The 22,510-nt window shown below is 40.7% G+C and overlaps 2 protein-coding genes across 9 annotated transcripts in view; both read right to left on the bottom strand.

The window, feature by feature from the left end:
- Nucleotides 1-493: 493 nt before the first annotated feature.
- Nucleotides 494-15,351, bottom strand: rnf150b (ring finger protein 150b). Its single transcript, XM_023299070.3, has 6 exons — nucleotides 14,517-15,351; nucleotides 9,699-9,949; nucleotides 9,374-9,528; nucleotides 7,584-7,680; nucleotides 5,821-6,067; nucleotides 494-4,978 (listed from the first exon to the last, which is right to left on the bottom strand). The coding sequence occupies exons 1-6, from the start codon at nucleotides 14,971-14,973 to the stop codon at nucleotides 4,863-4,865; spliced, it is 1,323 nt and encodes a 440-aa protein (XP_023154838.1). The 5' UTR covers nucleotides 14,974-15,351; the 3' UTR covers nucleotides 494-4,862.
- The window catches only part of LOC111588620 (type II inositol 3,4-bisphosphate 4-phosphatase-like), a 19,927-nt gene continuing 12,691 nt past the window's right edge, over nucleotides 15,275-22,510 (bottom strand). For 6 of the 8 annotated variants that reach the window (XM_055007945.1, XM_055007946.1, XM_023299075.3 and 3 more), the window contains 7 exons: nucleotides 22,182-22,305; nucleotides 21,970-22,096; nucleotides 21,719-21,859; nucleotides 20,457-20,554; nucleotides 20,268-20,365; nucleotides 20,014-20,168; nucleotides 17,249-19,055 (listed from right to left, as the gene is read on the bottom strand). In XM_055007945.1, coding sequence (XP_054863920.1) covers nucleotides 18,818-19,055; nucleotides 20,014-20,168; nucleotides 20,268-20,365; nucleotides 20,457-20,554; nucleotides 21,719-21,859; nucleotides 21,970-22,096; nucleotides 22,182-22,305 — 981 coding nt within the window. In that variant the 3' untranslated portion in view covers nucleotides 17,249-18,817. Of the gene's footprint in view, nucleotides 15,412-17,248; nucleotides 19,056-20,013; nucleotides 20,169-20,267; nucleotides 20,366-20,456; nucleotides 20,555-21,718; nucleotides 21,860-21,969; nucleotides 22,097-22,181; nucleotides 22,306-22,510 lie in introns of those variants that run through there. The other 2 variants (XM_055007948.1, XM_055007947.1) reach the window with 2 other exon arrangements.

Here is a 22,510-nt window from a genome sequence, read left to right as displayed (position 1 = left end):
TCAGGAGGTATAGAAGGAGTCATAGTACCATTAATCAGGGCTTCAGGTATAGAAGGAGTCATAGTACCATTAATCAGGGCTTCGGGTATAGAAGGAGTCATAGTGCCACTAAGCAGAGCTATAGGAGTCATAGTACCACTAATCAGAGCTAAAGCAGGAGTCATAGTGCCACTAATCAGAGCTATAGAAGGAGTCATAGTATCACTAATCAGGGCTCCTAAAATGACTCCACAGGCAGTGAACTACTTTCACGATCTAGCTGTAAAAACAGACAGCAGCTGCTTCAGATTTGGCTCAATCAATGGAAAAAGTAGTTTCTGTGAAGGACACTTCAGAACAGGGCAGTAAAGACTGATGAAAGCCAACTATAATATCCGTGTCATATAATAATTTACTTACATTATACTTACAAGTCTTCTTCTGCTGCTACATAGTTAAAGATTATTCACTGTGAATTTCTATGACAAGGAGAAACAAAAACAGAGGCAGCAGGTTGGAATAAAAACAAAAACTTGCAGTAACTTTATTTAAATTCTGTCCTGGATCAGGACACGTGCAACAACTGAAACACAGAAACAACATGGAGTCACGCCGCCTGTATTTACACGTTTATGAAGGTTGCAGGACAAATCGCACAAACGGACGTTCTGGAAAACAAAGTCCACGTTAATACCGTAGAAACGAACATGACATCGCACCTTGTTGTCCTGGCAGCAGATCGTCTCTCAGCTTCTCTGGAAGGATCGAAAGTTCCGCCTTTGAAGAATTATAACCGAACACCCGCGGAGTCCTTGAAATGCTTTAAAATCCACCTGAAAACATCATCCAAAAACTTCTTCTCAGCAGAAAAGAAGTAGAATCTATAATAATCCAGAAATATCCCCAACGGTGAGGAAAAACTGGCAAAAAACCCCCACACAAAAACAGTGGACAAGCAAAGATGTAAAGAAAAGAGTCGTGAAGGGAACAAAAGGAGAAATTTTTCCAGAACCTTCCAGAGTAACAGAATTTAAAGTGCATCAACAAAAGAGGCCGAGCAACCGATCAGAACGCAGCATTCGGGGAGGTGATGAACCAACCGGAAGTCATTACTGGCAGTGACACGATGGTCCAAGTTTAACTTTAATCTCTTAAAGCTTCATTCTCAGACTGTTAAAGCCAATAGAAGAAGAGAAAGTTGGGTTTGGTCTTTGAGTCGTTTCTTGTCATTAATCTGGTTGTTTCTTCACATTTTTACATTTATCTCGTTGCTACGAAACCTTTACGTTATCCCTGTGTTTGAGACGAAACCTCATAATTAACAGTCTCATTTACTAGAATCGTGATTTAAGGATGCGATACTGTGGACTCACCATCCCATAATTACAGCATAATGATGAGATGCTCCTCAAGAAGTTCTGGTTTGCACATTCCCGTCCATCACTGCAGGAAACTGCTTCATTAAAATAAAAAACTGATTTCAAGTTTCTCTATTTTCGACTTCAAGACAGAATTTGTAAAATCTTGTCGCTAAAATTAACAGTGCACATGTGAAACTAACCCTAACATCTACAACTTCCTGTTAGCCGATGCTAACATAGATAGATGGAAGATGATAGATAAAACCTCATAATCGAGTCTTTCTTACTAGAATTGTTTTCCACAGAACTCAGAAACAAAACTCTGCAATTTAAAGATGTGGTAAAGTGGACTCGCCATCGAATAATTACAACAATAATGATGAGATGCTCATCAAGAAGTCATAGTTTGCACATTTCTGTCCAGCATTACAGGAAACTGGAATGTTTTTGGAATAATTTAGCTTCATAAAAATAAAAAAACTGATTCCAAGTTTCTCTATTTTCTGCTTCAAGACGACAAAATTTCTAAAATCTTGTTCCTCAACTCATGGATGTGAACTTCCTAACACCTTAAACATCCTGTTAGCGGTTGCTATCACGGGAAGGTTGATTTTCCTCACGTGTCGATTTAAATTTATAAATCTAAAGAGGATCGAGTTGAATACAGAAGTGAGGCTGTTAATTTACATATTTTACATGTTGCTGAAGCAAAATATGTCCGTTTTGGGTCCAAAAATATGAAAAATAAACATTCTTCTGAAAGCTTTCTCTCTGGCAGGAAGTGCGTGTTGAATAAACACAAACAGGCGATTTCAGAATAAGAGCACCAAATTAAAACAGCAGCTTTGACGGTTTTATGTCGCGTTAAAAGCAAACAAGGAGTCCGACAGTGACGGATCATCGTGTCACGCCAGCTTCAGTTTCTGCGGCTCAAACGGAAACAGATTCAAAGGAGGTTTAAGTTTGTTTCCACATAATCAAAGAAACAGAAGAATTCCTTGAAAATAAAGAAGAAACTGTTACTCAAAGAAAAGTGGCCGAGACATCGCCGTCGAACATGCTGGTTTGAATACAAACTGGTCCTCAACGTGAGGAGGCAGCAGAGAAACAGGAAGAACCTTACAAAATAAAAGTGTTCTGATGAGAGTCTGAGAGAAAATGAACCAGAACCTGAACCAGAAGCACCATCTTCACTTAATTACCCCAAACATTATCATCATCAGTTCCAGCAGGACTTTTACTCTTTTTAGAAGCCAACTGTTTAACTTTACGCCCTTTTATTCCCATTTTGCCGGACGGATCAGTGCAGCTTTGGTTCTCCTGCACTCGGCTCACTTCTCTCAGTTTCCATCCAGAACCGTCACATATTTCACAATAGTTTTGGGTTTCGTTTCGTTGAGGTCCTCTGCAAACTGTACAATTGCACAAATAATCAACACTGAAATGTGCCTGATCGGAACTCGACCTCGCTGAGAATCATCCAGACGGAGCGGGAGGAACTCCGTCTCTTCGTTACAAAAATAAACGTCTCCTCTGGTATCAAAATAGACGACAATCTTTATCTCTCTCGGGACGCTCACGGCGGCGACGTGACGCGACTCCACGCGGTCCGACGGTGAACTCGGGTTAATGTACATTTATATTTACACGTTGGGCTGCCATTCTGTGCTCGAGTGTCCGTTTCTTCACAGCTCGTGTCGCTGATTGACCAGTTTACAGCCGCTGAGGTGTTCCAGCTGCAGATCCGACCCTTTAAGTCCACAGAGAGGATCAGCAGGTTCAAAGCTCCGATCCATGATTGTCGGGTGGAAGGTAAATGTGTCTTCAAAAAGGCAGCGTGAGACGAGTAGTCGGGACAGAAAAACAGAACCAGGATCCATCTTTACATCCGTTAGCTCTGATCTGTGACTTCAAACAGGAAACCAGGTTCTGTCTTTAAACCCAGAAATGATCAGAAAGTTCCTCCTCACATGACATGTTGATATAAAACTGAACCTAAAGACTTAAAGAAAGCTCAACAGGAGGATTTCCCTACAGAGGATAAAGAGGTGTGGAGATAATGGATGGATGGAAACTCTGTTCAGATGAAGGTTTACAGGATCAACCTTCAGTCTTTCTGTTTCCACTGGAGATCCACATATTAACTCAGAGACCAGAACCAACCAGATCAAACCAACAAAACAATGGAGGTTCATTGTGTTGGACCATCTGGAGAACTTTATGGTCCTGATGGTGATTAGAGAGGACAGAAAACATGTTGTCCTCTCTGAATTTAACCAATCAGCTGCCCTCAATGAGGTTCTAAAGGTTCTACAGGGAGCGTTCCTGCAGTCAGAACATTGCCAAGAACAGTGTGGATATTCAGTTTAGTGTCATAGAGAAGGAAAGAAACCTGAATATTCACATTGAAGAATCTGCAATCACAGATTTGAAAGAGTTAAAATATAAATAAATAACCTGATAATCAGAACAGTTGGTGGTTAATCTGATATCGACAACCAATCGATTGATTGTTGGGGTCGTCATGGTCACTCTGAGTTAACATCCAAGTTGTTGGTTCCTACAGAGAAAACAGAAAAGGTTCAATTAGTGGACGTTCTGTCAACGTCTTGTCAACAGGATCGTCCATGTTCTGGTCTGGACTGGTCCGTACAGCAAGAGTAAGACTAAAGTACCATGTTGTGGCCTTTAGAAAGACTGATTTAAACTCATCGTTTCTGCTCTGTGTTATGGAAACCAGGAACCCTGTTGGAACCCAAACCACCGTCAAGATGAAGAACCCAACGAAAACAAAGACAAAGACGGGCAAAAAGAGAGGAAACGAGCAACACTGCTGTAGTGACACTGCCATGAGTCCGTCAGCAAAGTTCCAGGAGAAGAAGGTGCAGCTGCGTCCGTCTCAAATAAAAGTCCTGACGGAAACAACGCTAATCAGCAGGAGCTAAATTAACCAGATTAACTGTTCAAACAATCCAGACCAACCGGGACAGGTGAAACCAGGGAACTGAATATTCCAACAAAAGGTCCAGAGAACTCCTCAAGATCCTGGACCGGATCATTGACAGAAACCCAACTGAAGGATCTGCACACAAAAAGGTTCAACAGCGTTTGAAAAGAAGCAGGAGGTTTATTTTTTCTTCTTTCTAAACGGACCGAACCGAGACGGCAGACATTTTAAAATGGGACAAGCCCGGTGGAACCAAAAACCAAACCGGGTCTTTCAGGTTCCTAAAATGAACGGTTCTGTATTAAACGGTTTAAACCCATCCAGGTCTCAGCCCTGGTTCCAGCCGGGCTCGAGTCCACCTGGAGTCCAGACAAGTGGGCGAGTTTGGCGTTGTGTGGTACACGTCTAAGACAAGAACCCAGCGGAACCCTGACGCTGGTTCTGGGTTTGGATTGGTCACCAGAACCAGATCCCGGCCCGAGCTTGGAGCGGATTTAGTTCAGATGTTTTCGTCGCTGTCGGACCTTCAGGCCCGCTGAAGTCTGTTTTGGCCCGATTCCGGTTTGGTTCTGCTCTCAGCACTTGTCCCCCAGCTGAGGCTCCATAGACCCCTCCTCGTCTGACAGACCCGTCTCCACGGCGATGACGAATGACGCCACCGAGGCGCTGCTCGCCATTGGCTGGAGCTCACCTGTAAGAGGAAGGACAGGTGAGTTTACATTCAGAAGACATTTAAAAGGAAAAATAAAAGTTAGAGAGGAGACAATTTTTGCCGTTTAAAATATTTTTTTTTTAACTACCAGCAGATGGAGAAGGTTTTAATCTTCATTATCTGTTAAATCTGCTTCATAGTTGGAGAAACGGCACAAGAAATACAACAGACAGGTTCTAGATCAACGTCTAACCCTCATGTTGTCTTCATTTACGGGTATCAAAAAATATTGTTTCATGTCGAAAAAAATAAATAAATAATCCAAAATTCAGCAAAAAACTTCCACAAATTTCTGAAAATTTGCAAAACCTTCAGGAAGAAAATTCCAATAATTTCTTAAAAGTTTTATTTTTTTAAAAATCCCCAAAATTTGGCAAGAAAATTCCTGTAAATATTTTGAAAAAGTGAGTAAAAATATTCCAAAAAAATCCTAAAAATATCTAAAGTGATTACATATATATCATTAAAACTTCTCATGTTTTTTGAAGAACATTCACTAAAAAAAAAAAAAAATCAGCCAAAATCCAGTGAGATTCGCTGGAGTTTGGCTGATTTTTGTTAATGTTTCTAAGAAACATTTTTAACATTTCTTTTTTTCCACCAAAAAATTTTCAAAGATTTCGCAAAAATGTTGAAAATGTGGACATCAGAAGTTTCATTGTGAAAATATATTTTCTTCCACATTTTCTAACTTTAAAATGGGTCAATTTTGACCCACAGGACGACACGAGGGTTAATAGATTCTTCCTTCGTGTTTCAGCAGGAAAACCTCATTAGGACGCCTTCAGTTCAGCAGGAGCACCTCTGGGTGGTGCCGTTACCTGTGTGAGTGTCGGTGGTGGCGGTCACCGGACTGTCTCTCAGGGTGTCGGGGTCCTGGTAGTCCTGCGGGAGCCCAACCCGTCTCACGCCCGGGTCCAGAACCACGGAGGAGCCGCCTTCGCTCAGCGTTCCGTCGCTGGACGCCCCAGACACCACCGCCTCCAGCGCCAACGCCCCAACTCCGCCCACGCCGCCCAGAGCCAGATCGTAGTCCAGCGGCAGGTCATCCAGACAGTCGGCGTTCAGCTGCAGAGAGTCCAAGAGGTCAGAATGTAAAGAATCGGGTTTCATCTCGCAGCATTTCTTAAAACTGTTTTTATTTTTCTGCGTGAAGCAAGACGGAAACAATCTATTATTTTTATTGCTAATTATTCTGTGATTATTGCTGTTCCGTAAAATTCGGGATATCCGATATTTGCTTTTTTTTTTTTTTTCCAATAACTGATATGTCGATACTATCCAACTCTCAATTTCTGATTCCGATATCAACTGATACCGATATATGTGGGCTCTTCAACATCACATCTCCTGTGGTGGAATTAACACATCATGCCTGATTTTATTGTGATGCCTCACTGGATGCATTCCAATGTAAACATTGTCTGTGCAAAATAAGAAAACTACTTTAACTTCAGTTATGGAAAAAATGCCTTTTTTTTTTTTTTTTACCAAAAAAATTGTCTCAAACAACAGTTCATACTCTCTCTCCATCCCTCTATGTGTAAATGATGGCAAAATCCAGGCATTATTTTATTGGTTTTCTTGAAAGGCAAAAAAAAACCCCAAAACGATATTGACAGATATTGCATTTTAATGCTAATATCGGGCAGAGAATATCAAACATCCCTCATAAAAATGGAGAAAAAGTAGATGAGTGTTTCCTCAAGTGTCTCATTTTGTACAAGGATATTCAGTTTACTGTCACAGAGGAAAGAAACCAGAAAATACTGATATTTAACCCTCATGTCATCCTGCGCGTCAAAACTGACCCGTTTTAAAGTTTGAAAATGTGGGAAAAAACTATGTTCACAGTGAAACTTCTAATGTCCACATTTTCAACATTTTTGGGAACTCTTTGAACATTTTTTTAGTAGAAAAAAAAAGAAATGTTAAAAATGTTTCTTTAAGAGCATTCACAAAAAATCAACCAAAATCCATCGAATTTCACTGGATTTTGGTTGATTTTTATGTGAATGTTCTTAAAGAAAACAGAAGTTTTGCTGATATACATGGGATCACTTTAGATATTTTTAGGATCTTTTTGGAATATTTTACTCATTTTTTGAAAATATTTACAAGAATTTTCTTGCCAAATTTGTGGGATTTTTTTAAAATAAAATTTTTAAGGAATTATTGGAATTTTCTTCCTGAAGGTTTTGCAAATTTTCAGAAATTTGTGGATTTTTTTTGCTGAATTTTTGGATTTTTTTCAGACGAAGAAACAATATTTTTTTGGGTGCCCGTAAATGAAGACAACAGGAGGGTTAAACAGCTACAGTTGCAGTTTTTCTTCTAAAAATATTCAAACTGATTCATTGAATATCAAAACAGTTGGTGATTATTTAAATATTCGTGATTAACTGATTAAATGCTGCTGTAAAGTTGACTTGCAATGCTGACACTTAATGAGTCTTCGGTCAGTCGAAGTGATTTTTTTACCTCCACCTTCACTAGTTTCACAGTTAAACACTTGTACCATTCCTGATTCCACAGGTTTACAGTATTACAGTACTACTACTACCTCTGTCTAATTGAGACTCACCGCGATGCCGAGCGCCTTCAGGATGTTCATCTTACACATGGGACACGTGCGATGGTCCAACAGCCACGGATCCACGCAGCTCTTATGGAACAAATGTCTGCAGGGAGGAAGGAAGATTCTGCTGTCAGTCTGGAAACACTCAACAACAAATCATCTTTGTTTCCAGCAGGAACCACCAATAGTTTCTCAGATCACATGAAAACAAAGAAAGACAAGAAAACATTCTAACTTTTTCCCCTCAAGCTGTCGGGACTTCAACTCTGACCTCCAGTCAACCAATCACATACGAGAACCATAAACACACAACTGTAAATATTGTAACATCACACAGACTGCAGATTCTCTGTATGAAAGCAGATCTGCCACCTGTTGCACTGTTTACATTCCAAAAATATGTCCATTTTACCGGTTTGTATTTATTGTATATTACAGGTTTATCTATTTGTATTTTTTGTATTATTCATATTTTTCTTTAGTATTTTATATATATATTTCTTTCAAGTTATTTTTTGGCCATTTTTTGCCTGGGGGAAGACATTCAGCAAAGGAATGGAACCCGGGCCGCTGTGTCGGGGACCAGCCTCTGTACATGGGTCACCTGCTTAACCAGGGTTTCTGCGGAAATCAGCCAGTCAGATTTAATGCTTTTTCATGCCACTTTAATGCTATACTGTAAAAATTTTAATGCCACGACCATGGACTCAACAAATTACATGGGTTTATTTTTTTGTAAAAGATGATTTTTATATGAAAACTGTCCCTACATTTCACTATTTCTGAATCTGGAAACCACCCCTGACCACCCATGGGATGTAGTCATTCTCTGAATTCCATGCTTTCTAGACATTTTTCCTGGAATTTGCATTTCCTCATTTCCCAGTTCTCCTCCTGGTCCAGTCTGCCGGCCATTTTCCAAACATGCAGTTTTTGGCAATTGTACCCGACCGGCCGGAACAATTATTGCAATGCTTCAGCATGTTTACGCAGATGCACATATCTGACGAAACGCAGTCCATAATTACAATATTATTGTCAAATATTTTTCTTGAAAACTGCAAAAAGAATTTTTAATGCCACTGAGAATTAAATTGAATGATTTTTAATACCATTTAAGGCCTTAATTTTCACAAAATCAACTTAATGACTATTAATGCTTTTTAATGCCCTGCAGAAACCCTGTTAACCCATTGAGCTATAGGGGCACCCAGTATTTTATATTTTTACAAATTTTAAAATTTTGTATTTATAAATCCTGGTGGAAAATCACTGCATTTCACTGCCATACTGTATGTCTTTTTTTTTTTTAAATTTTACTATTTACCTTTATTGAACCAGAAAGTCCCATTGAGATTAGAGATCTCTTTTTTTGCCCAAGGTAGCAGCAACACAACATTTAAAAGTTACATAAAACAGATGCATGATACACAAATAAACAATAAAACAGATTGACTGCTGTTTAGGACAGTGACCTATTAAGAAAAACATTGATATTCCTCCTTCACTGCATTCTTTATGATATACTTAAACTCATTAATGGATATGAATGTTTCTAGTTTAAGAGTTTTGAAGATTGTTCCATGATGAATGATGGGAGAACGCGTTTTTACAAAGTCTGTTAGAGTCCCGGGAACATTCAAAAGCAACCACTTGGAGGTGTGCAGATGGTAACTTCTAGAGCTGAAAGTGAGGAAGGTGCTGAGGGATTCTGGGAGTTTACCCAGCAGAGCAGACCAGTTTCGTTATCTACGAATGCTTAGTGATGATGAACATCTAATCTAAAGTAATCTTACCTGCAGGGCAGGATCCGGACCACGTCGTTGGCCTTGTAGCCTTCGATGCAGACAGCACAGTTGTCAAAGTCGGACTCGGTCTCCTGGTCGCCCTTCCTGATGGTTCGAACCTGCAGTTTGCTGATGGCCTTTTTCGCTGCATCACCAAGACGACGCTGAAGACGGATAGAGGGTAAACTGTTATTAAAGCTCCTCAGAGGAAGCTGAACATCTCTTTGGTTTCCTCCAAACCAATGAGATGTTCAGCTCTAAACCAAAGAGATGTGGTTTCCTAACTGTCCTGATAAACGTTTCTATCGGTTGGCTTCCTGCTAATCCTTCCTACCTGGTTGCGGTCTCGTGCGTTGGCGTAGCGGAACCTCTGGATGTAGTAGAAGACGAGCCAGGCCAGCGAGATGATCATCAGCACGATGAAGGAGATGGACACGAACACCACCGACGTCCGGCTCACGTACTTCTGCAGGTTCCTGGTGCCGATGGTGATCGTCATGGTGACCGTCACGTTGCGCTCCAGCAGCGACGCCACCTCACGACCTTTGGGTTCGGGGATCATGATGGCGACCACCTCGCTGGCACCTGGAGGAGAGAATTCATCATCAAACTGGACGAATTTATCAGAAAACCACAAGAAAAAACCAAGAATATCTACAAAGACACAAAACATTTAGTCGCAGCTATCTGGAACTGAACCATATAAGAGTTTACTTTATGGTCAAAACAACAAGTCAGACAAAAAAAGGACAAAAAAAACCCCAACAAAAACAAGACAAAATATTACAAAAATGACACACAAAACGACACAAACAAGACAAAATGACAAAAGCAAGAAAAAAAACGACAAAAACATGAGACAAACTACATGAAACAAAACAAAAAAATGACAAAAACATGAACAAATGACACCAACGAGATACAAAATGACAAAAGCAAGAAAAGAAACAACAAAAGCAAGAAATAAAAAGACAAAAAAATAACACCAGAAGCAAGGCAAAAAAAAAACCACAAAAGGACTAAAACGACACAAAATGAAAAAAGCAAAACACAAAATGACAAAAACATTACAAATGACAAAAAAGACAAAAAACAAGACAAAATATTACAAAAACGAGACACAAAATGACAAAAACAAGAAAAAAATGACAAATACATAAGAAAAACAACAAAAGTCAGACAGAAAAAGACAAAAAACCAAGACAAAATATTTCAAAAATAAAACACAAAATGACAAAAGAAAGAAACAAAATGACAAAAAATAGACAAACACAAGCAAGACAAAAAAAACCACAAAAGGACCAAAACAACACACAAAACAATGAAAAAAGCAAAACACAAAATGATAAAAATAAGACAAAAAACACAAGTAAGACAAAAAGGAAACACAAAAGACAAAAACGAGACAAATGACAAAAGTCAGACAAAAAAGGACAAAAAACAAGACGAAATATTACAAAAACGACACACAAAATGACAAAAACAAGAAAAAAACGACAAAAAAATGAGAAACTACACGAAACAATACAAAAAAAAACTGAAAAACTTAGACAAAATAGTTACAGTGACAAAAAAATGGACAAGCGACAAAAACAAGATGGAAAATGACAAAAGCAGAAACAAAATGACAAGAAAATAGACAAAAAACAAAAACAAGACAAAATAATACAAAAACGAGACAAAATATTACAAAAACGAGACACAAAACGACAAAAGAACAATGTAGTATTTTACTTCATGGTCAAAACAACTTGTCATGGTCTAGAAATTATTTTAAACCTATAGTTTTACTAATTTACAATCTGCAGTTAATGTCTTCTCTGGAATTTTTACACGTTGGGGGCCGGATTGGACCCTCTGGAGGGCCACTTTTGGCCCGCGGGTCGCATGTTTGACACCCCTGCTCTAATACTTTATGAGGCAGAAATGTTTTTTTTTCTAACCCTTTAGAACAAATCTGTCCTGAACTGGAATCAAACACCATCGAACCCCATTTATTGATCCAGTAAACGACTAACAAATCCCATCACCATGGCAATCAGACCCCCCGTCACCATGGCGACCAGCTTCGACCCACCAGGCGGCCGCTAAAAATACCCTGAAAACGCCGGCATGGTGGACGATGCCTGGATTCACCGAGATAATGTCAGCGAGGAGAAGTTTGAACACAAGCCAACAAGTGGAAATTATTATTATTATTTTAGTAATACTGCAGATCTAAGACCTTGCTCCTTGTACCAGAGATTTTTTTTGTCCTCAAAGTCTGAACTTTGCACATAAAAACACTAATTCTGACATTTATCAACATTTCTCTCAGCTCCATTTAAACTCCTGAGGTTTCACTACTTTATATCCACATTTACACGTTTTCCTTTAACCCTCCTGCTGTCCTCATTTACGGGCACCAAAAAATATTCTTTCCTTGTCTGAAAAAAACCCTAAAATTCAGCAAAAAAAATTCCCCAAATCTCTGAAAATTTGCAAAACCTTCAGGAAGAAAATTCCAATAAATCCTTAAAAGTTTGCCTTAAAAGTTTTATTTTAAAGAAAATCCCCCAAATTTGACAAGAAAATTCTAGTAAATATTTTCAAAAAATGAGTAAAAATCCTAAAAAATATGTACAGTGATTACATCTATATCAGGAAAACTTCTAATACTTTCTTTGAGAACATTCACAAAAAAATCTCAAACATTTTTAACGTTTCTTTTTTCCACCAAAAAATGTTCAAAGATTTCCCAAAAATATTGAAAATGTGGACATCAGAAGTTTCACTGTGTTTTTTTCCACATTTTCAAACTTTAAAACGGATCAATTTTGACCCGCAGGACGACACGAGGGTTAAAGAAAAGTTCACTAGAAGTTTGTAAAAACGCACCGCAGAGTCGATGTAAAGGTCTTTGAATGTACATAAAATTATTACTGCAACTACTTGTAGAGTTTAAAAGGAAGAAATCGGTCATAATTGGGCACATTTAGGTTAATAATTCAGCTAATAATGAGGTTTTGAAGACTCAGATGTTGAATGATTCAGGGTGCTGCTCCAGGATCAAAGCCCCACCTCAGAACTAAACCAAAAAAAACACACAACACACACAATAAACACAACAAACACAACATGAGCAGGATGTGTTGGTGTCTGATCTGAGGTTTCTCCTTGTGACTGATTCCAACAAACGTCCTCTTGTTACCTCAAAGAGACAGAAAACACTTCCAGAAAAGGTTTGTTCGCAGTTTCACCTCCACATTTAACACAAAAGAAGTGCAGTAAACAAACCTGCACTAAAGAACAAACCTAAAGTAAATAATAATCCTAAAGTAAATAATAATAATAATAAACCTGCAGTGAATTCTTCTCCAGCAGCTGGAATGTTTCTTCCTGTCAGAACAAGTTCACAGTGACACACAGACAGATGTTTTCACAACCAGCTGCTGATTATTTACAGCCAAACTGAGGAGGAAAAGCCTTAAAAGACATCCGTGTTGGTCAGAAAAAACTAAAAAATACTCTGATTTCTGTGAATTAAGGAAACACTACTTCTCATTTCATACAAACAAAGAGCTTCCTTGGAAGCTAAAACATCAGAAGCTAATAGAGCAGAAGCTAAAACATCAGAAGCTAATATAGCAGAAGCTAAATAATTAGAAGCAAACATAGCAGAAGCTAAATAATTAAAAGCTAACATAGCAGAAGCTAATCTATCTGCAGTTTGTTCGCAGGTTGAACAAACCCTCGGCTCTGAACTCACACCAACCCCCAAACAATCAATCAGCCTCTAAAAATAATCAGGTGATCAATATCTCTGTGATCAACAATCACACTTCTGTCCTCAGTTACACAATCACAACCCTGAACACAAACCTTTATTTAAACATCACTCTGGGTCAGAACATTTAATCAGCGTTTGTTCCATCGATTCATTTTCTAACTATTCTTTTTTTTTTTTGCAACTCTTTATATTTTCTAACTATTCTTATATAATCAGAATCAGCTGATCCTTCCTCTACTTCCTCCTCTAATAAACTTCAGTTTATTAATGAAAACATGTAGTTTTACCTTCAGACTAGGAAGATTTTCAGGTCAAACTTAATTAGATAAACTGAAGTTACTGCAGGTAACATCCAGTGAGGGTTTTTTTTTTTTTTTTTGCTTTGTTGGTCAGAAATAACACATTTTATTAGAGTCGTCTTTTTCACAGTTTTCTGCAAACAGTTCACAGTCAGTGGAACCAACTGGTCTGTCATGTTTAGAGTCCTTTACTGAGTCAACATTGTTCACATTTACTCTGGATTTTAACCATTTTAACCTTTTTCATCTGTTTTAACCACTTTTTTTAAACTTGTTTTGAACCATTTTAACCAGCTCACTTTGTAACAATGACCAGTTTGTTTATGGTGATGTAACATCAACTGTTGAAATTGAAAGTTACCACATTTAATTTAAATATAAAGGAAATAAACAAATCAATACTGGATAACTGAGCAGAACCGCAGACCCTCAGGACCATAGACTCCTTAACCAAATACCCCAAGAACCACAGACCCTCAAAACCATAGACCCTCAGAATCAATGACACCCAGAACCACGGACTCCTTAACCACAGACCCCAAGAACCACAGACCCCTTAGAACCATGGATCCCAGAACCAATGACACCAAGAACCAGACTTTTTAACCACAGACTCCTTAACAAAAGACATGCACAGACCATTAGAACCACAGACCTCTTAACCACAGACCCTCAGAACCATAGACTCCTTAACCAATGACCCCAAAAACCACAGACTCCAGAACCGCAAACTCCTTAACAGATGACACCCAGAACCACAGACTCCTTAACCACAGACCATTAGAACAACAGACTCCTTAACCACAGACCCCAAGAACCACAGACCCCTTAGAACCATGGATCCCAGAACCAATGACACCAAGAACCAGACTTTTTAACCACAGACTCCTTAACAAAAGACTCCCAGAACCACAGACCCCAGAACCACAGATTTCCAAACCAATGATACACAGAACCACAGACCTGGATCTGATTTTTTACATAACTGTCACATTCCGTTAATTCTAATGAAACACAGCTAACCGTCTAACGGCGCGGCTCTCCAGTAAACACCGGGGTTTAAACACCGGGTGCTCGGTCGTACCTGTATGCGGCATCGTGATGGTGTCGTTGGCGTTGGCGGAGCCCACGTTGAAGATGACCACCGCCGAGGCGTTGAGGGCCGCAGCGTGGCGGATCTTGTCCTTGTAGGTGCAGTTTCCCGAGGCGATCAGCGCGATCCAGGGCGAGGCCTGGGCGGGCGGCAGGAATCGGGTGTTGGGGTCGCAGGCCTGGCGGTCCAGCGGGGCCGCGGGCAGGACCAGTACCCCCTTGGCGTCCCGCTTCGGGGAGTGCTCCCCGTAGCGGCCGCACTCCGTCTTCTCGGTGCGCAGCTCCGAGGTGGCCGGGTCCACGTAGGTGATGTTGACGAAGGCCGTGTACCACTCCTCCCGCTCGGCCACGGTGAAGTCCAGGCACAGCAGGTGGACGAAGCAGAAGGACAGCAGCCACGTCGAGAGGGCCAGGCTGCGGCAGGCCGCCACCAGCGAGCCCGGGGCCATGGTTAGAGCGAGCCGTCCGTAGGTTCTACGGCCTTTGCTACTCCACCATGCTAACCAGCCGGCCGACCAGGAGCTCTTTAACGGCTGGGCGTTCTCAATTCCGTGTCTCGTCTGCTCCGTTCAGCCGCTCCCCTCCGCCGCTATCAGGCTACCTAGCAGCCCGCTAGCCGCCTCCATTTCCAGCCGCTAACAAACACAAACACGGCGGAGAAGCAGGACCGGGACACTGCCGAGCACTCAACGGACGACGGGGCTTCAAACCGCCGAGGTGAAGCAGCCTTCGGTGGGTCCTCGGTTCGGTGAAGAGAGCGGGTGGCGGTTGTTTTTGTATTCGGAGGTGAAGGCAGCAGCGGCGGCAGCAGGTTAAGCTCAGCTGCGGTGTTTTCAACGGGCCTCGGTCCGTCAAGCTGCCGCACAGGACGTCGTCACATCCGCTCACTGTTTTCACAATAAAAGCCTCATCATGTTCCGCTCTGTCCAGCAGGTTTGTCTGAATAAAAACTACACAAATCCGCACATTGTCTCATTTATTACCTCCAACTATACAAGGTAATTTAAATTAATTTAAATACCAAATAAAACTATATAATTCTGACCATTACTCTTTATTCAATTGTTCCTATTAATGGTGTTATATTTTATACTGGTGGGAGGAAACCAGCAAAAGTGTTTTTAATGATGTAACATTTTGCTAAAACCAGCCTCTGTGTTTTTAACAGGAATATTGAGTTATACCGTTGAGATGGAGGTTTTCATCTTAAATCTAATCAATCATCAAATCATTTTTCTATTATATTTTGAAGGAAGACCATCAGTGCTGTAGTTCAGATTATTTATAGATTGATATTCTTTAACATTCATGAATGACTTTTATTATTGAATTAAATTGAAGTTAATCTAATAAAGCCAACCAGCAGTATAAATGTATTATCATGTGGCTAAAGGGCTAACTATCTGACTCTATGGTATCGTAGCAGTGCTATGCTACATTAGCTTGTTGTAGCACTGGCTGCCTAGCTACTTGGTGGAATATATGTTGAACTAATAACGCTAGGTTTTGGGTTAACACTGTACTATATTACCTTCCTGAAGCACTAGCAAGCTATCTGAACCTACGTTAAATGAATAATTCTATGCTATATTAGCTTGCTGAAGCACTAGCTAGCTAACTAACCCTGTGTTAAGTCTGAAGAGTTTGGTTCATCCATTACTGTCACTGCACAGTGTCTGAATTATTCTGTGTTCTGGTTTTCTCAGTTAAATACAATCTGTTACTGTTGGAGACCTTTACTCACCTGGTTTCTATCAGCATTGGATCTGCAATCAGGTCTAATGTGACCATTTAAACCCTCCAGGTTTCTAATTAAACTCACTTTATGCTTCTACTCAGTAGAAATTTGACTCTCTGTCATAGACTTTAACCCTCCTGTTGTCCTCATTTACGGGCACCAAAAAATATTGTTTCCTTGTCTGGAAAAAATACAAAACTTCAGCAAAAAAATTTCCCAAATTTCTGAAAATTTGCAAAACCTTCAGGAAGAAAATTCCAATAATTCCTTAAAAGTTTCCCTTAAAAGTTTTATTTTTTTTAAAAAATCCCTCAAATTTGGCAAGAATATTCTGGTAAATATTTTCAAAAATGAGTGAAAATCTTCCAAAAAAATCCTAAAAATTTCTAAAGTGATTACATATATATATCAGTAAAACTTCTGTTATTTTCTTTAAGAACATTCACATAAAAATCAACCAAAATCCAGCAAAATTCACTGGATTTTGGTTGATTTTTATGTGAATGTTCTTAAGAAACATTTTTATTTCTTTTTTTACACCCAAAAATGTTCAAAGATTTCCCCAAAATATTGAAAATGTGGACATCAGAATTTCCACTGTGAAAATTATCTCGTTTTTCTCCACATTTTCAACTTTAAACTGGGTCAAAATTGACCCACAGGACGACACAAGGGTTAAACTGCTGCAGTTTTAGTGTTCAAACTATGATACATCCCATAATATTGATGCTGAAAGTCAGTCATACAGAAAATATACAAAAAGTAGATTTAGTATTTGGATTGTGACACCTGGAGTGGATGTAAAACTGATCTGGTTGCAGTTTTTAACAGAATTTAAATGTGTTTTAAATGTCGTGTCTATCTGGTATACTTATGAGGCTCAGAATTGATGGGAAAAGTCCATTAAAAACTTATTTTAAAGGTCTGTAACTGAAAATATTCATAGCATGAAGGTAAAACTTTGAATCACAATCCAGCTGGTCTGATTTGACTGAAACAATCCAGCAAAAGTGTTGATTTATTGCAGAGACATGTTTGTAGTTGAAGGTTTACATGTGAAGATGTTCAGATACTATCCGAAGCTGCCGTCTGGAGGTCTGTAGAGTCTGGGGAAGGTGAGGAGCTGGACGCTGCTGAAGGCAAACTTCCTGCTGCCCACGTTCTTCTGCACATTGTCCAGCCTGCAGCCATTCCTGCGACATTCAGCCAGACAAACACAAATACACAACAACACAAACACACAACAACCAGCAGTGAAGCCCGATATCCTGCTCTGTTCACTCCACACTGACGAGACGCCCGGAGAGGTCAACATCGAAGAACACGGAGTTACACCTGTTATACCTGACCACAGGGGGGCAGCAGAGACCAGCAGTTTTGGGTCTCATTTTAGTCGTTTTGTGTCTCCTTTTTGTCATTTTCTGTCTTATTTTTGTTGTTTTGTTTCCTTTTTGTCATTTTCTTTCTCCCTTTTGTCGTTTTGTGTCTCATTTTTGTCATTTTGTGTCTCATTTTTGTAATTTGTCTCACTTTTGTCATTTTGTGTCTCGATTGTCATTTTGTCTCATTTTTGTAATTTTGTCTCACTTTTGTCATTTTGTGTCTTGCTTTTGTCATTTTGTGTCTCATTTTTGTCGTTTTTTCAGCAGTGAACACAGACCCTAATCCAGGGGTGTCCAACATGAGGCCCGTGGGCCAAAAGCGGCCCTCCAGAGGGTCCAATCCGGTCCTCAAAGTGTAAAAATTCCAGAGAAGACATTAACTGCAGATAGTAAATTTGTAAAACTATAAATTTAAAATAATTTCTAGATCAAGACAAGTTGTTGTGATCATAAAGTAAAGATTGCTCATTGTTCTTTTATCATTTTGTGTCTCATTTTTGTAAGATTTTGTCTTGTTTTTGTTGGTTTTTTGTCTTTTTTTGTCTCACTTTTGTTGTTTTGACCATAAAGTAAAAATATTTTGTCATTCAGTTCCAGATAGCTGTGACTAAATGTTATGTTCTTTTTGTCGACACTCTGATCTGGAAGTTGTAATGTGAAAATGATAAAGTGAGGCTGAATGCTGCTGAATTGAACTTACTTTTCAAATTTCAGGTTGTTCATAATGTTTTGTAAAAGGATAATTCCTAAATGTGAAAATTTTTGCACTAAAACAAAGCAAAAATTAGGGGTTGTGGTTATTTATAGGTTATTATGCTGTGATTTTACTGGTCCGGCCCACTGGAGATCAGATTGGGCTGAATGTGGAACCTGAACTAAAATCAGTTTGACACCCCTGATCTAATCAATCCATCACTAGTTATCATCTATTCTGATAATCAATGAGTCTAAACTCTGTGATTGCAGCTTCTTCAAAGTGACTATTTCCTGGTTTCTTTCCTCCTCTCTGATGGTAACTGAATATCTTTGGACAAAAAACAACATTTGATCCACATTTTCCCCATTTCACCAAGGTCTCTTCAGGTTAGAACAAACCTGACGGGACACAAAGACCGAGCTCGGCCAGTAAAGACAGCTAACATGGTGGTTCCCAGTGTTCCCAGTCTGAGCCGGTTACTGGTATTTGGCCAGCAGTATCACCAGGCTGAGGATGAGCCAGAGGACCAGGAGGTGGGAGGTCACCAGGAGGAAGGCCACTGGGTAAAGGTGCCACCTGGGAGCCTTGGGGGCCAAACACTGCAGGGGCCACAAGCTCCGGAGACCCGGGGGCCGCCACTCTGTGTCCAACCCAGAGACAGTGAGCCCTGGCTGGGCGTAACAGCCCAGCATCTGCCCCCAGGACACCCGGGACCTGGAGGGAGGGTTGGTGTCGGGGACAGAAAGACGTGAAGAGGAAGGAAAGTGATGGCAGGAAGTGGAAGAAAAAGAAAAAAAGATTAAAGAGGAAATGTGCAGCATAAAAAGACGAAGGAAATCAGAAGAGGGGCATAAACAAAGGAGGCAAAAGACATGAAGAAGATAGAAGAAGGAAGGGAGGTGGAGACGAAGAAGACGAAGGAAACAAAACAGGAGAGCAAATGAAGAAAGATGAAAGACATGAAGAAGAGAAAGACTAAAGGACTGAAGACAGAGACAAAGAAGATGAAGGAAACCAAACAGAAGTGGAAATAAAGGAGGTGAAAGACATGAAGAAGATAAAAGAAGAAGGAGAGAAGATGGAGAAACAGGAAACCAGAAGAGGGATGGAAATAAAGGAGGCGAAAGACTCATGTCTTGAAGAAGAGAAAAGATGGAGTGAAGACACTGATGAAGGAAACCAAAGGACAGAAACAGGAGAGGAAATGAAGGAGGTGAAAGACATGAAGAAGAGAAAAGATGGAGTGAAGACGGAGACGAGGTAAACCAGAAGAGGGACGGAAACGGGAGAGGAAATGAAGAAAGATGAAAGACATGAAGAGGAGAAAAGATGAAGGAGAGAAGATGTAGATCAAGAAGGTAAAGGAAACCAAACAGGAGAGGCAACGAAGAAAGATATGAAGAAAAGAAAGAATGAAGGAGTGAAGACGGAGACAAAAGAAACCAGAAGAGGGACGGAAACAAAGGAGACGAAACAAAGAAAGATGAATGACATGAAGAAGATAAAAGATGAAGGAGAGAAGATGGAGATGAAGAAGATGAAGGAAACCAAACAGGAGAGGAAGCAAAGGAGGCGAAAGACATGAAGAAGAGAAGGAATAGGAGATGAAGGAAACCAAAGGAGGACACAAAGGAGACAACAGGAAGGACATCTTCTTGGGTCCTCCACTGACCTCCTCATGCTGTCCAGCGCTGAGCTGAAGCTCTGCTGGCTCAGTTTGTGTCTCTGCTGCAGCAGCAAACATTGTTCCAGTGTCACCGACATCGCCGTCCGATCCTTAGCACTCTTACAGCTGGTCAGTCTCACGCCGTTCACCTGCCGACACACCTGGACACGACAAACAAACACACCTGCTCAGCTGTCGGCCCCCTGGAGGGTTTTCTTCCTGAGGTCTGAGGTTGTAGAGCTGGATGTTTGGTTTCTCACCGTGGCAGCGATCCACAGAACCTCCACGTTCTTCCTCCTCCTGGCCTCCAGACTCGAATCCAGAGATGACAGCAGGTCTGGCAGCGACTGGACGCCGTCTGAGAGGAAACAAGCTGCTTCAATTCCCCCTGATTCATTCTAAACTTCGTATTTAAGGTGATGAACGTACGAAACACAGAACAGAGTTACCGATGTTCGGCAGTCGGTCCATCAGAGAGGAACAATACGCTTTGAGACGTTCAGAGCTCTGATGGTTCAGTCTGTCCTGGAGGGAAACATCTCCAAACCTGCAACAACAAACCACTGTAAAACAAGTTTCACAGTTCAACAGGTTAAATCTGCAAAATACAAATATAATAACAGTCTGTAAACTCTAATGAGGACGATCAAGAAAATCTTCTGAAAGTTCTGAATATTAAAGCTTGTTTAAGGATTTTGAGGTTTTAAGGTTAGTTTGACCAGCTAGCGTTAGCAGGTGTATTAGCTTGACCAGCTAACATTAGCAGCTGTCTCAGTTCAAGACATGTCAGCGGCTACATTAGCTTGACCGGCTAAAGTTAGCAGCTGTCTCAGTTCAAGACATGTTAGCGGCTACATTAGCTTGACCAGCTAACATGTTAGCAGCTGTATTAGCTTGACCAGCTAACGTTGGCAGCTGTCTCAGTTCAAGACATGTTAGCGGCTACATTAGCCTGACCGGCTAATGTCAGCAGCTGTCTCAGTTCGAGACATGTTAGCAACTACATTAGTGGCTTTCTCAGTTCAAGACATGTCAGCGGCTACATTAGCTTGACAAGCTAACGTTAGCAGCTGTCTCAGTTCAAGACATGCTAGCGGCTACATTAGCTTGACCAGCTAAAGTTAGCCTCTGTCTCAGTTCAAGACATGTTAGCGGCCACATTAGCTTGACCAGCTAACGTTAACAGCTGTCTCAGTTCAAGACATATTAGCGGCTACAATAGCTTGACCAGCTAAAGTTAGCCTCTGTCTTAGATCAAGACATATTAGCAGCTACATTAGCTTGACCAGCTAAAGTTAGCCTCTGTCTCAGTTCAAGACATATTAGCGGCTACAATAGCTTGACCAGCTAACGTTAGCAGCTGTCTCAGTTCAAGACATGTTAGCGGCTACATTAGCTTGATCAGCTAAAGTTAGCCTCTGTCTCAGTTCAAGACATATTAGCGGCTACAATAGCTTGACCAGCTAACATTAGCAGCTGTCTCAGTTAAAGAAATGTCAGCGGCTACATTAGCTTGACCAGCTAACGTTAGCAGCTGTCTCAGTTAAAGAAATGTCAGCGGCTACATTAGCTTGACCAGCTAACGTTAGCAGCTGTCTCAGTTCAAGACATGTTAGCGGCTACATTTGCCCGACCAGCTAACATTAGCATTTTGTGTGTGTGTGTGTGTGTGTGTGTGTGTGTGTGTGTGTGTGTGTGTGTGTGTGTGTACCTCTCAGCTAGACTCTGCTGCTGGTTGATCCCGATGTTGAATAGCACAGCATCGACTTGTATCAAACATCCATCTTTTAGTTCCCGTGGCAACAAACCAAAGGTCTCCGGGGGCAACGGAACCTCGACGACAAACCTGCCCCTGATTGGAGGAGAGTGAACAATGAAGCTGTCGGTGTTGTGTGTTCTTTGTCTGTGTTGTGTGTCTGTTGTGTGTTCTCTGTCTGTGTTGTGTGTCCGTTGCATGCCCACCATGTTCCTCTGATGGTCGGCAGCAGGTCCTCTGGTTGTTGTGTTTTGGCCTCGGTGATGGTGAAGGCGGCTCCTCTCAGGTCGGTGACGCTCTGCTCCATGTCCTCCAGCATCCCCAGCTCGTCACCTGACACAGACCCCGTGGACCACACTGAGTATAGAGGTGTTTGTGTGTCTGTTTGTGTTGTTTGTGTGTCTGTTTGTGTTGGTACCGTAGGTGCTCAGCAGTCCTTCCAGCTGAACTAGGATTCCTACAGTGTGAAGCTGCAGCAGAAACTGTTGATCCTTCAGACCTTCATGGAGCTTCAGCATGAATCCAAACACAACCGCTGAGAGCTGAGAAGAAGCAAATGTAATCTGATTACATATTATAATGTCAATAACTCCCACTTCTCTGAGTCTTCCACCAAATGTAATCTGATTACACATTACATATTATTAATTTCCACCTCTGAGTCATTTACTACATGTAGTCTGATTACATATTTTGAATATTAATAACCCCTATGTCTCTGAGTCTTCTATCAAATGTAATCTGATT

The sequence above is a fragment of the Amphiprion ocellaris genome, chromosome 23 (assembly GCF_022539595.1).
Source record: "Amphiprion ocellaris isolate individual 3 ecotype Okinawa chromosome 23, ASM2253959v1, whole genome shotgun sequence".
NCBI lineage: Eukaryota > Metazoa > Chordata > Actinopteri > Pomacentridae > Amphiprion > Amphiprion ocellaris.
The sequence above is the reverse complement of the archived record's forward strand: the minus strand, read 5'-3'. Positions and strand labels throughout refer to the sequence as shown.